Genomic DNA, 14,455 nt, shown 5'->3' with positions numbered 1-14,455 from the left:
TCCTTTACATGTTATGTCGGACGGAATATCTCGAATCTTATTCCTATCTCTTCGCTGACAAAATCTGTCCGCCGCCCTCGATCCGACCTTCATGTAAGCCTCTCTCTCTCTTTCCCTCGATCGAAAGTTTCCATGGCTTTCCTCCTCCCTCTCACCGAGATCACCCTCACCCAAAATCGTGCAGCCAAAACCCTAAACTTCCGTCGGCCGAGCTGCAGCGGTGGCGGTGATCCCAACAAGAACCCCTCCAGGGTTTGCGCCTATGGCCGGGTCGAGGACGAGGCGCAGGAGAGGGTGATTAGGGTTTCCGATCCCTTGCGGGATGAAGGTTTGCCCCCTCTCTTTTTCGTTCCCCTCCTCAACGGCGCTTCGTCTTCTCCTCTGTCCCCTTCTGTGAGCCCGCAGCAGCAGCAGACGGATGGCGGCGACGAGAAGCAAGATTACTATGTCAACATGGGATACGCGATTCGTACCTTGAGGGAAGAGTTTCCTGATATCTTCCAGCGCGAACCCAACTATGATATATACAGGTTTGTTGTTCCTCTTTGTATGATGCCTTCACTTTTCTTAGAAAAGTTGGAATTTTTTTCCCGTTGATTAATGGTTTATTTGTTGGAATAGTTTATCTTATCGTGATTGAATATTGCAATCAAAAGTTCGTTTTTCTTGGATTTAGTAGACTTCAATGTATCAATTTACTGTCAAAGTTATATGAATCTGTAGAAATTTATTTAGAGCTTTGAAGTAGCTTGCTTGCTCTTTCTCGGCTCTGCCACCTGCAAAATCTTATCATGCAATTAGTTAGTCCAGAGATTAAACTAAGTGCAAAATATAAAAAAGGAATTTTTAGTACTGCTTTGTCCTCACTGGCAATAGTTCGATTGGCTCTACGGCTATCGACTCATCAGCCGGAATGGAACTAGGAATGAATCAAATGAGTATTGAACTCCAGTAGCTATGCTATTGAGAAAATGCAAGAAGTAGCTTTATCTTCGGTATGCATCATGTTGCTGAGGATTTTATGTTTTTGAGAATTTGGGACCAGACTTCAAAGCCAAAGTATGAAACTGGCTTATAGTTAGGAATAATTCATAGATGTCTACTGTTTCAGTTATGTGGGTTTGATGGGTGTTTTGATTCCCATTGTTGTTCCCGTATCGTGTTTGATACAATTGTTTTGAGCATTTATGACTTTTGCAAAGTAATTATTAAGTGCAACCCTGAAGTTGGGGACTTTTTCTTATTTTGAATTTCCATCTCTCTGCCAGCAGGGTAGTCCCTTATAAGCATTGTCATCGGGATTGTGGTTCTCAAGACTTGAAAATCGATTTGGTTCTTTAGAAAAAATTATGCCCGCTATGACATTATAATCCGTTACTATATCTCCTAAATTTGACATCAAGCCCCTTGAAGCTATAAACTTTTCAACATTTCTACCCACTTCATACATCATTCTAGATATTTTCAGATGCTGGTCAATCTATATATGTTAAAAATTTATTTAGTGCCTTTGAATATTTATGATCTTCACAGGCTTTCCAGTTATGAAAATACTTCCGCCCATATTTGGCTTACCCATCTTGCTTACCTGCCTTCCGATTGAGGGCGGCAATGGCGCCATACTTTCTCTCTTTTGCTTGTGCATGATAAATCTAATGAAATTTATATTTGTTTTGTGCTATATCCTTAAAAGTTATAGTTGTGAAGATATGATGTGAAGATATGTCGGCCTTCATCGTCTTGCATTGCATAATTTTACCATGTTTTACCTTCCCTTTTAAATGCATTACTTGTTTGTACACTATTTAGTATGACAATGTTATTAGAACCATATGCTTGTTATGATTAATATATTTATATTGCTATCGACCAGGGATGATATTGTCTTCAAAGACCCTCTCAACACCTTTGTTGGTATTAACAACTATAAACGGATATTCTGGGCTCTGAGACTCAATGGTCGTGTTTTCTTCAAGGCTATATGGATCAACATCGTGAGCATATGGCAGCCTGGAGAGAATGTTATTATGATTCGTTGGATTGTTCATGGCATTCCTCGGGTGCCTTGGGAGATTCATGGCCGCTTCGATGGAACCTCTGAGTACAAACTTGATAAGACCGGAAAGATATATGAACACCGTGTAGACAATGTTGCCCTTAACACACCGACCAAGTTTCGGGTATTGCTTGTGGAAGAGTTGATCCAATCACTTGGCTGCCCGTCCAATCCAAAGCCCACCTATTTTGAAACATCATTGTTAAGTGTCATTTCTTGCCTGCCATCTTTGTTGAGATTCTCATGGATCCGATGCTACATGGCATTTTACATAGTTCTTGCTTTTAGATGCAACGGAAAAGACTGACCGAAGCTTCTGCTTCAAAGTTTTGTCAACAGCAAGGTGGGAGTTACTCATGGTCGTGTATAGTGTACAGCAAGTTGTATTATCGATCTTATCGAATTCTTGTTCCCTGTAGTTCAAGAGCCATTAAATAATCATATGCTGTAAAAACCTGATATTGATCCAATTTGCTTATATACTTTTGTCTTCATCATTTTTACCAAAAGTATGATGCAAGTAATGGCTTGCATACAATCTGCATTTAAGCTGAGCTGGTAACTTCTCAGTTAGATTATGGGCACACAAATATCTGAGTTCTTGATATTGTAGTTGTGATGTTTACAGTGGGATATGATAGCTGAATCAGATATGCAAGTTTGGAGACAAATATTCCTCAGAACAGAGATTATATGAGTCAAAACTTGGGCTTTTATCTTCTTATGGATCAATAGTCAACTGTAATATCACGATCATGTGCCACACCATCCTTCATCATGCATCAGAATCACTGAATATCAAGTGCTACATCCTGGAATGCTTTTCTGGCTGGTGAAATGGCATCTTGTCAGGAGATGCTGCCCTAGTGACAACTAAAGAATGATGATGATGAACACATGGATCAACATACAGCATGATCCATCGTTAATGGTGGCCAACATGCTCTATTCTTGGTCAAACAGGATTGCAGCAAGACCAACATGCTCTATTCATCTTCTATGGGTAGCATTGGATCCAAGAGAGTCTGGAACCCTAGAGTGCCATATTCCAGAGCAGCTCACATGCCCTGGGTATGCAGAAATCGATAAACTACTTCTGGTCCAAATCCAGGAACGGCTTTGGATCTATCTTTACATCCAAGCCAGTCTTCCCATGCCTTTGAGTAGAACGAGAGCAACACGTGGGGATCATCATTGTAGGCTCAAGGTCTCCGCACTTGTGGGTTGTCCTGTCTCTGCGGAGACAAGGAACATGGGATCCCCTCACGGAAGTGATAGGATCCACTGTTTAGGTTGACATCATGGAGCTCCATTCTGGCTCAAGCATGGCCTCTGCTCCGTGTTCCCCATCTCGGGCGAGGCAGGTGAGTCTCGCCCTTTGCATCGGGGAATTCGTAGTCAAAAGTCCCATGAAACTTGTTGGCTTTTGGGAGTACGAGGGCTCCCGTAGATTTCCGTGCTGTAGCCCATGATTCCACCCTGCCGTCGTTCTTTCGAGAGCTAAAGACTACGATGCATGCAGCTCATAAGATTTGCGCTATGCTACTGCCCGTTCATTGCTTGGCCATGGCTACTGTGTGCAGCTTGTGATTCCGGGAAAGAGATCGAGGAAAGATAGCGTGGAAGACAGTTGGCAATGCATCTGCTTCAAAAAATCTGGGGCGAGGCAGAACTGTAGTCCTGCAATATTGTAAGGCCATAAGAAAAGGAAACGGTGGCGGTGAGAGGTCTTCAGGGTTTAGAGGTATAAGCTTCTTCGTCGGACAGCGAGGCGTTGGCTGCAGGACCACAGTGAATCCTTACCTTGCGATGCACGCTTCTTCGTCGGACAGCGAGTCCGATGGCAGGGAGTGAGTGTAAGTGTAGCTGATCCAAGTTGTATGAACATCCTTTCTTTCATTTCCATGGCAGCAGCAGAACTCCTGCAACCGGCGGCAGAGAGCTGCAGCTGTTCCACATCACTGGGACACCAACGAGTAAACAATGGCTTCGATCAGCGTCTGTCCCCACCTCCTACGAGTGCAAGGACTAGAAGTTTAATGGAGATTTCCATCGGTGGGAGACGAAAATGTAATGTTGTGGATGCCGTGTGGTAGGCGTAGCGTCCATCACATCCGTCAGCTCCGGTGTTGATAGAGCCAGCAGCCCGTCCATTCAAGAATGAAACTTGGAGTGAACTGTTCACGATCTTAGCAAACGATTATTGATAATAGAACAAATACAAGCTCAATTAACGATCATCTGATTATGGACTTCGTAAGTTGGTCCTTCACCTGAATTCTTAACAATATCTACTGGAGTTAATTTGATTCTAATAAATTTGTCGATTACTTTTGATGAATTATTATCATCTTGGTATTGTTTGAATTTATGGCACCGTTTTGCCATTTATTTGCTGGCAAACATATGTTCTCCCCTCTCAACAATCCTCCCATGGAACCATTAGTTGTTAGGATCATTCTCCTGATTCCAAGGGATCAGTTGCAATGATGTGAGAGAGAGAGAGAGAGAGAGAGAGAGAAATGATGTGAGAGAGAGAGCTAGAGAGAGAGAGAGAGAGAGAAGAACGAAGGTTGGTCCCAGACCACATCCTTTGACGTGTGGCCTCAAGGACTACATGGCAAGGCTACAAATCCCTCCAAAGCTGGGCCACCCACTCAATTTGCACACCAAATCATGCCAACCCTGAAAGACTTTTCCTTTATGATCCTTGGAAGCCATCCTCCCCATTGAATTTGCAGCTTGATCACTTCTCCCTAGTATTCCCATGAGAGAGAGAGGAAGAGCAGCAGCCTGTTGCCGGGGAACTCTCAGGCCCTTTTCGCTATGAAGGGTCCATTGTCACAGTACTACTAGTAGCAAACAAGCTGCTGCACCAGAAGCAGCAGATCAGTAGGAAAAGTCAGCAATATGGACGCATGAGGCAGGGGGGAATGGGCAAGGGCAAATCGTATGGCTGCTGATGGTAAAAAGATTTGATCTTTAAGGAAAAGAGAGACAGGGAGAGGTGTAAGGGACCATGGAAGGGGGGAAAGGGGTGGCAATTGATGATGAGGAGGGGAGTGCTGGTGTAAAAGAGGACGCTTTGGGCTTAAAGCTGAGGAGAGGGGTTACTGTGGGGAAAAAGGGCGGTCTTTGCACGCCGGTGCCCACCTGGAAGCTGGGGGACGCCGGTTCTGCGGACGCCGACGCGAGCGAACCCAAGAGGAGCTCGGTGTCCGCTCGAAAGCTCGGCGCGAACCTCTGGGAGATCCAGGACCTGATGCCCGTCTCCGTGATGAGCCGGAGGGGCGCCAAGATCCGACGCCATGGCGATGGGAAGGCGCTCGATGACGGTCCCGATCGCTTGGCCGTTCGTCATGAGGACCTGGTAAGGTTCTTGGTTCTTGTGGCTAGCTTTGATGTTCTTGTACTTGTTTGTCTTTTCCTGTAGTGTTCAAGTGTTTGATTAAATGTCTTACCTGACGATGTCTCTTCCTTGATTACGTGATCCCTTGTTTCATCTCACATAAAGCTCGTTGAGATAAAGATATGAATGTTTTCTGAAAAGAAAGATTCGAAATCCTGCCAAGAATTGCCTTGACTGATGAACTTGTCGCTACTGGACCTTTTTGACTTGAAAAAGAACAAAAGTGTTGAATTTGTATTAAATCGATTCCTTGTTCTCTCCATGTTGATGTAGATGTAGATGTAGATGTAGATGTTAACCACTTAATCGATATTGGGGAGTCGATGTGATTTTAGAATGGAACTAGAAGAGAAAACTGGACTTGTTGCAAGTATGTGCTTATTTATATTATTTGCACAAAGACATCCACCCATATATGCTTCTCAAGGTGTAGGCTATGTCATAATCAGAAAAGTTGAGGAAACATTTCCGTATGTGAAATAAGCATACATTTCAAATCTTCAAATTTGGTCCACTTAAGTAAGCATTACATCAAGAATTTTAGCTGTTGAAACAACTCAAAGATAACTCCAGGCCTTTACTGTTGGAGCACTTGTTCTTATTGAGTTTCTTGTTTCCTGGTAAAAGCCACTTATATATGTTCTTTGCTACATATATGATCATAATCAACCTGGTCCATCGATTTGTGGTCCTTCTCTGGCTCTTTCATCAACGCAAAAACTTGGCCTTTTCTTTCTCCAGTTGGTAATTTGAACCGGTATGGCTTATGTCATAATGATGTACTCATGGATTCATTTGGGATGACCATTTCGGGCACCATCAGAGTGAAGTTAGCGTGTGTATCCAAGAACTACAATGCAGACACCTTTTCATACCAGATAATTGCCAGCATGGTACATTTTGCATGTTGTGCTGTGCCTTTGCATGAAACCAACTTGCAAACCTTGCCACCTCTGAACTGTCATAAGTTATTTTTAGGTTATTTATGATTATGGTACTACCTTTTATAGTTTAGATTCTTTTTCTATATGTGGCAAGTTATATATGCCATCTGTGGTTGCTGATTGTTCTATAGTTTGATGGCTCCAAGAGATTAACTCCACTCTGTCTCCATCAGCCGTAGATTGATGCAGCATTAATCTAGGTTAATTTTCTGTTCTCTAGATACCATTGTAAGATCATCCTATGATTTTTATATGTTCTATGTCTATTTGTGAATTTAGATAGGACTCCCATTGATGAGATGTTTGTTGTTATTAAATTTGTTTTAGGAATCTGAATGGTTTATCGATATGGTTAGGTGGGCAGATGCTTTCTTATGGTTGAAACAAGGGCAGCTGCTTATTCTTAGCTTTCAACAGTGGTCTTATTAGAAAAGCACAGAAATCTAAAAATATTCCCTTCGTCTATTTCTTCCCTCTTATCATATTCATTTCCATCTTATATCTTCCTCACTACCTTTTTGTGAGACTGATCTTGAGTGCTTCTTCCTGTGGAATTTAATTTAACTATTATCTTTTTGCATCTTTCACTTAGTTTTCTGCTGTTCTTTTCTAATCATTTCAAAAATACAATATTTTTTCTTGTCTAGTTTAAAATCCTACGGCCCAAAGATGAATTGTCAGTCAATTATATGGAAACTGAAATGAAAATTTTAATCCACATTGTAGATACACACATAAAGCTTCAAATTTGGATGCCATGCAATCTACTTATCATAATTTTACCATGACATGAAATATTCATGTCATATGTAACAAATCCACTTTTTGTTGCAGCAAAATATATTAGGCCTGTCTGTTCTCATAATAAGTTCTGAGCCTTTCTTCATGTGTAAGTAGAATCAGGTGCGTGCAAAATTAGTATGAATTGTAAGAACATCTTAGTTATTTGCTCAAGTTTTAGCAAATTATGCATTATGTATAAATTTCATTCCTATAATCAAATCTTAAAGAATACCTCGACCACCAAAATATTGTCTCTATAGCCCTCATTCTGTGACAGACAAAAATCATGACAATTAATACGTAAAGGAAGCCAACCCGATCCTTTAATAATACATTGATACACACCATTGACTTGTTAGTGTTTGTGCAATTATCAAACAGCCCTAATTTCGTGCTTTACTTGGAAATAAGTATGATATTATTTGTGATATAAACTGAAAGATTCAATTGCCACTCAAAAAATAGTTGTAGGGAGACTCCAGGAGCAGTCATGTAACGTGGAAACTCTAAATCCCAACCCAATATGGTAACAAGATTAGAAAAATGATATACATGTGATGTAGGATGATATAAGTTGTGACTTCCTTGTCATAATTAAAGAAACAATTTCGTACACCAAAAGCTGTGTGTGCTGCATGCAACCTTGTTTACTTTCTCATAATGTTGCATGCGCATACTTCCATCTTGCAGTTTAGTCCTGAAATCTTGGTTACTAGTTTTTTGGACAATGAATTATTGAAATGAACATTAATTTGTTAGATAGAATTTACATACTGAATTATTGGGACTCTGTACTATCAATGATCTCCATTTTTTGTGACAGCCTCAAAGTGCAGGAAGTTTAAGGAGGCAAGTTGCAGCTTCATTGGTCAAGCATTACAAGTTGAATGAGAGAAATAGTCGAGCCCTACAACCTGTATCTCCTGCAAGTTATAGTAGTTCTATGGAGGTAATCATGTTGATTTCATTTTAATTACTTGGATTAGTCACTCATTATTCAGGCCTTAGCCCACTGTTACTGAAGAGGTTCTCAGCTTGGGTCCTCTTAATATTTTAACCTAGGTTAGTTTTTTGGGTGCCCCTTCTGTTATCATCGGGGAAACAAAAGAATGAATTGTCCACTTAATATATGGGTCTCTGTTTGAAGCCTTGTAACTTTCTACGTTCAACAATTGAGTTGTAATGGTTGATTTCAGGCAGATTTAGTTTTATCATGAGATATTGTGCAATAAAACTTGTAAAAGCAAATGATTTTGACTTTTTGTTCAGGCATTTGACTCTCAGTTCCTCGCATGGCACGTTTAGGTCTTGGCATTGTACATATAGTGAACTTCTCATGCATGACTGCACCAGGCATTTCATTAGTTTTAGATACTAGCATGCCATGTAATAGACACCTGTGTGCTGCAATGCTTGTGCTGTAGCATCTACAATACAAGTTTAGGTTAACCAATGGTACAAGCAATGGTCTTACATTGGCAGATTATGTCTTAATATCAAATTGCTGGAACCATATGGTCTTTGTTTTAGTGAAAACTTATTTTGCTTCTTATATGAAAAAATTAAAGAAAGGAACATGTATTTGCAGATGTATTAACATTTTTGTTGTGTGTTCATGTATCTGCACCTTGCAGATTGCTGCTATTAGTGAAGCCATCACTCCTAGCAGTTCTGTCAATCTTAAGGGAAAGCTTGGGGAGGCAGGATATAGTCTTCAAACATCGACAGAACTATTGAAAGTACTGAATCGCATTTGGAGCCTGGAAGAACAACATGCTTGCAATGTCTCATTGGTGAAAGCATTGAAGGTTGAGTTAGAACATGCGCAGGCACGCATTCAGGAGCTGATGCAAGAGCAGCATGTTTATCGGCATGAAATGGATGATCTAATGAAGCAAGTTGCCGAAGACAAACTGATTAGAAAGAACAAGGAGCAACAAAAGATCAAAGCAGCAGTGCAGTCGATACGGGATGAGCTTGAAGATGAGAGGCGTCTCCGAAGACGCTCTGAAAGTCTTCACCGGAAACTTGGGAAAGAGTTGTCCGAAGTGAATGCAGCATACATGAAGGCTGTGAAAGATCTAGAAAGAGAGAGAAAAATAAGTAGCCCTTTGGAGGACCTATGCGATGAATTTGCTAAGGCTGTTACAGATTATGAGCAGGAAGTAAGGGAGTTGAAGCAAAAATCTCAAGTAGCTTGCGACCATAAGGTAGATCGGTTAGTACTTCATATATCAGAAGCATGGCTAGATGAGCGGGTTCAGATGAACATTGCAGAAGACCAAGGGGATTTGGCTGAAAAAACAACAATTACAGACAGGCTAAGCAGTGAAATTGAATCCTTTCTTCGAGCTAGAAGGTCCAGGGCCTTTGGGAATGATCGTCTGTACCGAAAGGATGAAAAGAAAGACACTAATATGCGGCGCCAATCTCTCGAGTCCGTCCACTTAAATGGGACTACCAGTGCGCCTCATGATGCTGACGATGATGATGATGATGATGATGATTCTGTTGCGAGTGAGATGCACTGCTTCGAGCTTAACATGGCAACTCGCGGAAATGGAAGTCGTGACCAGCCGAAACAAAATACTCAAAATGGGATAGAAAAACTGGATTCCAAGAGAACATCTACTTTACCAGGAGAAAAGATAGGATGCTCTGAAAGCAAAGATGATTCGTCCGAATATGGCGAACAAATGGACAAGACAAAGTTACGTGGAAGCAAAGTGCAGCTTTTAGACAGGGTGCAGGGAGTACACTCTCCTACTGATGCGGAAAGTGACAAAGTGGCAGTGGATCATATTGAACTATCTAGAGCGAAGAAATCTGATTACCGTTGCTCTCAGGAACATGGGCACGATACAAAACTGACGTGGGCTCGCTGGCGTGGTTCGAGGCACCTGACTGCTAATTCACTAAGATATCTTTCAGAAATTTCTGAGTGCTATCCAGAGGATCATGGTAATCATCATAGAGAAAGCTCTCACAATCATTTATTGTGGAGGACTCAGCTTGGTTCAGCTGGTGGCGGAGACACTGATTCAGGAGACGTTCACCAGATCACTAGTCCAGTTCGACAATGGAAGTACCAGATCAGCTCTCCCAACCAGGTTGTTGCACCTGAATCCTCGTCGAAATCAGCACAAGGATCAAAAGAGGGCACTCTGAAGGCAAAGCTGCTTGAGGCAAGATTAGAGGGGAAGCATACTCGTCTGAAATCCTTGAGACGTTCCTCGGTGGCTAGAGCTAGACAGTGAGGAAGAACGAAGAAGTCACCTCAATCTCATCCATGGTACTTCGTGAAGTGGAAGGGGTAGCTCGGTTTTGTTCTCATCGTATGCAGCGAGTTGTTTTGCAGAGTGGATGACGATCTGTTCATGGTTTGGGTTTCCTTTATGGCATTTCCTCTAGCAAGATGACTGCAATAAGGGTCTCCTTTTGGTATTCGGATGGTGTTATGCTGCATTGCCTACTTCAGTGCTCATGCCGGTCTTCTCTGAAGCAAAGAGACATCAAAGCAAAGACTACAATAGTGACAGTGATCCTTAATGCAGTTGTAATTGCTATTATTGATATGCAGCTTAATCATCAGACATGTAATCTACTACATCTCAACCCAAGTAATGGTGAATTGGTGGTAATGAGAAGACTCTTATGAGAACTCGATAGTACAACTACCAGTGGGATAAAATCTTCTATCTACATTTTGAGATTTTGTGCTTCCTAAAATCTCCGGATTATAATAAATTTATTAAGGGTTTATCAAGGCATTCATAGCTAACATCAACATTTAGGTAGTAAAGCCTAATGTGATCAAAATAACAAAGCATTTGTTCCCACAGCGTTTGAGACAATGACTTGGATTCTCCTCTTGAGATAAAGAGAATCGTTTCTTTTAAGAGTTGGAAGCATCAAAACATGAGATATTATATTGAAGCTTTGTGGTTGATAGATCACATATGTCTCAACCAAATGCATGTTAATTAAGTACTCTGAGCTATCAACTTCAATTCCCGGTCACGAATTTTGCATTCGATTGGTTTGCCCAAACCAGTATTTCTTGCCTACCTATGCTGGCGATGCGTGTCTTCTCCTCGATGCCCGAGAACAATTCTTGTTTGGTGATTGCTTCTATGCTAAGAATGACTTTTCGTTGGCAGTCACCTCCTCACATTCCATCTTTCCATGATTCCATAAAGCAAATTATCTGTATGCTTGCCTTGGAACTCTCTGTCTGTTCTTTCATGGCGTTTACAGGTTGTGATCGGGCAAGATTAATCTTCAGCTACAGTGAAGCTTCTTCGTGAAGAGGACTGCAAGATACCGAAGAGCCACCCAACGACGACAGCGTCATCATCGTCACCGGAAGAACAGTTCTCGGCTGTAAGAAACGACATGAGTGACATCTGTCGTCAATTCAGCTATGATGGATCGGAGACATCATGCTTATCACGCAAGAAAGGTAATGTGAGATCTACTTACCGAAGCATGCATCGACATAGACATTGAGGGATCGATTCTCCCTCTCCGAAAGCTCCCACCGGTAAAAGCTCACGACACTGCCATCGTGCCGACCAAAGCTCGAACAAAGATGGTGCAGCTGCAGGAGGGAGATGCCAAAGCAATCGCTGAATGCATTGTCTCCGGTGGCGCATGAGATTCCCATAATTAGATGACAAAGACAAGCTACGGAAAGAGATCTACAGCAAAGATGCCCTCTCGCTTTCCTCCCTATATGAATCCAAATTCACGTGAACAAGCGCTCGGCGATCGAGAGAAATCTACCCTCCTCCTACAGTCAGCATTAGATCAGCGTCTGTCACCATCTTCCCAATTTGGAGCCTATTTAAGGCCATCACCACACACCTCGTTTCTTCGTGTTTCTCGTGCTACAGCTCTCGGGTATAGATAGATAGAGAAGGGGGATCTAAAGAGCTCTCTTCAGTCCAATCTACGAGGGGAAGAGAGTATCTCCCTCTGCTGGTTCATGAATACCTTTGGGGTGCAACCCCATGCAGTCGCAGGGTGCACTCCACTGGTGGGCATGCATCAGGAGACGACCTTGCTCCCCTTCTTCTCATGCTTGGATTGAAGGGAGCTCCTCTCTCTCTCTCTCTCTCTCTATGTAGATCAGTCGTAGACGGAGTTCATTTATGTTGATTTCCTTCGGCATTAATTATCTCACACACGCAGAACATCACATGTTTCATGCAGATTGTTGGGAGAGAGATCTGAAGAAACATAGAGTTTGTAGCTTGCTCGAATGACTGATGAGGTAGAAATCAAACACAGACGAACAGTGGAACGTTGTGCACTATAAATGATGCAAACATCCGTGTAGAGGTTTTAGCTGATACTTTTTGGAACCTTCAGAGATCAAAGGAGACTTTAATGCTCATTACGACTGCACTAACCATTGCGAATTTGCTGCAGTGTTTCCTGCTCGACTCATCAGAACAAATCCTGTATAGTAGACAAGATTAGCTTCACCCATTTCTTGGCCGCAGTTTCAACTGCATCAAGAACTATTCAAGACGGAGATTGATGATCTCTTTTGTGCGTCATGTAGACAATATCTATGATTCGAAGTGTATGCGTCACCAAAAGAAGATATATTTCTTATTTGTTCTCCTACAGTGATTTATATTCTCTCATGATTCGTGTCCAAAAAACTGCAGGCGCTTCTCCTTCTTCGGAGAAAAGTAAGCATGATATTGATCGAGCACAGATCGATACGACCACATTACAAGCCTCCAATGAAACAGTAACCTCCACAGACAAGAAATGGGATGAATGATTTCGAATGTATCTATCTATATGACACCCTCTCATTTGCATATGGAATACGAATTCCATATGAGCATTGATTTCCCACCTTGTTAGACCTACGACACAGTCTTGGATGCAACAACATCATGAATTCAAAGTTGGATGCCCATCAGTTGAATCCACAGTGGAATTTGCATGACCACAAGAAGCCATGAGGACATTCAAATGTGGTACGTCATCATCAAGTGGAACCGGTCATTAGCAGCCGGCAAACTCATTCCACCACATGATCTGTATATAATAATAATACCTTACAACCAATACATTTCTCATATCTCAACTCTTCCTTAAAACAAACAACTCGCAATTAATTGCATATGGACGATTGGGATGTAAAATTAGGACCAAAACAATCTCCAATTTTGACTTTTTTCGTTCAAAGATGTGTTCTAAATCTTGTTGCAAATTACAGAACCGCAATTTCCCGCGATCATTTCATAGATTTTATAGGTAAATCGCAGATTATTCGTGCAAGATAATGCATTAATTAATTAGATTTATTTCTTTGTTCATGAAGATTTATCTCGTGCGATCGCAAAAAACTCTTTCTTTTCCCAAATCAAACAATCGTGAACGACGTAACTATGTGGAGCTGCCATCGATGTTTGACACCGTCCATCGAACGAAAAGGTTTTGTTTGACTTGCATAATACAAGACGATTTTGCTTCTTCCAAGATAAAGATTGGTGGAAGATGCGATGGACTTCCATCCCATGACATGGCTTTTCATTACCAAAGCTTGATTTCGTTTGACTTGTTTTCTAATTAGCTTGACTTGACTCCTTGCGTCCGATTGCATTTTCCCTTTTTTATCCTAATCACCCACTCATGCAAATAATCTTTTTTTCCTTTATGAAAAATATAAATATTAGTTGACATCTCATCCGATCATCACTATTTTACCAATAAATTTACATGCTAATATTTATTAGATAAAGTTTTGAATTTTCAATCATAAACATTCTACATTTACATCACAATTAAATTTATTTTTTCTTTTTCTTTAGAAATTATGAATTACATGTTTGAATTCTTGATGTCTATTTGAAGTTCATCATTGTTTGCATCTGATCAAATTGGACAAGAAGACAATTTTCCTCTACGTATAAAAATTAACGAGATTAAACAAAACTAGAATGAGGAGACATGAATAATATTTTCTGTCTTCACCCTTTGCATGGATCTCATAGGGGTCAAAAAAGTAGAAACTCGAAATTGACTGCAAAAAATATACGTTTCTACTACACCGACGCAAGTCATAAGTCGAAGGCTCTTGCGGGTCCCATATCTCTCTCTGATCACGAGTTGGTAAGCTGGGTCGGGTAAACGTCGGCGGGCCAAAAAAGTAAAAGAAATACCACCTGTTATGTTATCTATAATCTATATATTCTATGTATATAATATAACATAAATGTGATAACAATACATTTGTTA

General features: G+C 41.1%; 2 protein-coding genes across 3 annotated transcripts; both read left to right on the top strand.

The window, feature by feature from the left end:
- Positions 1 to 2,550, top strand: LOC135625203 (uncharacterized). 2 transcript variants are annotated; one of them, XM_065129634.1, is made up of 3 exons: positions 1 to 93; positions 185 to 530; positions 1,874 to 2,550. In XM_065129634.1, exons 1-3 carry the CDS (start codon positions 9 to 11, stop codon positions 2,361 to 2,363), a joined length of 921 nt encoding a protein of 306 aa, XP_064985706.1. In that variant the 5' UTR covers positions 1 to 8; the 3' UTR covers positions 2,364 to 2,550. The 2 variants fall into 2 exon arrangements, with proteins under 2 accessions (XP_064985706.1, XP_064985707.1); XM_065129635.1 differs by lacking the exon at positions 1 to 93 and having other exon boundaries at positions 100 to 530.
- Positions 2,551 to 4,746: 2,196 nt separating this feature from the next.
- Positions 4,747 to 10,853, top strand: LOC135625202 (uncharacterized protein At5g41620-like). Its single transcript, XM_065129633.1, has 3 exons — positions 4,747 to 5,426; positions 8,016 to 8,141; positions 8,827 to 10,853. Exons 1-3 carry the CDS (start codon positions 5,076 to 5,078, stop codon positions 10,447 to 10,449), a joined length of 2,100 nt encoding a protein of 699 aa, XP_064985705.1. The 5' UTR covers positions 4,747 to 5,075; the 3' UTR covers positions 10,450 to 10,853.
- The last annotated feature ends 3,602 nt before the right edge of the window (positions 10,854 to 14,455 follow it).

The sequence above is a fragment of the Musa acuminata genome, chromosome BXJ2-10 (assembly GCF_036884655.1).
Source record: "Musa acuminata AAA Group cultivar baxijiao chromosome BXJ2-10, Cavendish_Baxijiao_AAA, whole genome shotgun sequence".
Lineage (NCBI taxonomy): Eukaryota > Viridiplantae > Streptophyta > Magnoliopsida > Zingiberales > Musaceae > Musa > Musa acuminata.
Note: the sequence above shows the minus strand (reverse complement) of the source record. Positions and strands in the feature narration are given on the sequence as shown.

Excerpts from the sequence above, each read along its gene's own strand:
- LOC135625203 (XM_065129634.1), top strand. The coding sequence starts at position 9 with ATGTTATGTCGGACGGAATATCTCGAATCTTATTCCTATCTCTTCGCT. Across the intron at positions 94-184 it reads GCCCTCGATCCGACCTTCAT|CCAAAACCCTAAACTTCCGT; the intron begins GTAAGCCTCTCT and ends AAAATCGTGCAG. Across the intron at positions 531-1,873 it reads CCCAACTATGATATATACAG|GGATGATATTGTCTTCAAAG; the intron begins GTTTGTTGTTCC and ends GCTATCGACCAG.
- LOC135625202 (XM_065129633.1), top strand. The coding sequence starts at position 5,076 with ATGGAAGGGGGGAAAGGGGTGGCAATTGATGATGAGGAGGGGAGTGCT. Across the intron at positions 5,427-8,015 it reads CCGTTCGTCATGAGGACCTG|CCTCAAAGTGCAGGAAGTTT; the intron begins GTAAGGTTCTTG and ends TTTTTGTGACAG. Across the intron at positions 8,142-8,826 it reads GTTATAGTAGTTCTATGGAG|ATTGCTGCTATTAGTGAAGC; the intron begins GTAATCATGTTG and ends TGCACCTTGCAG.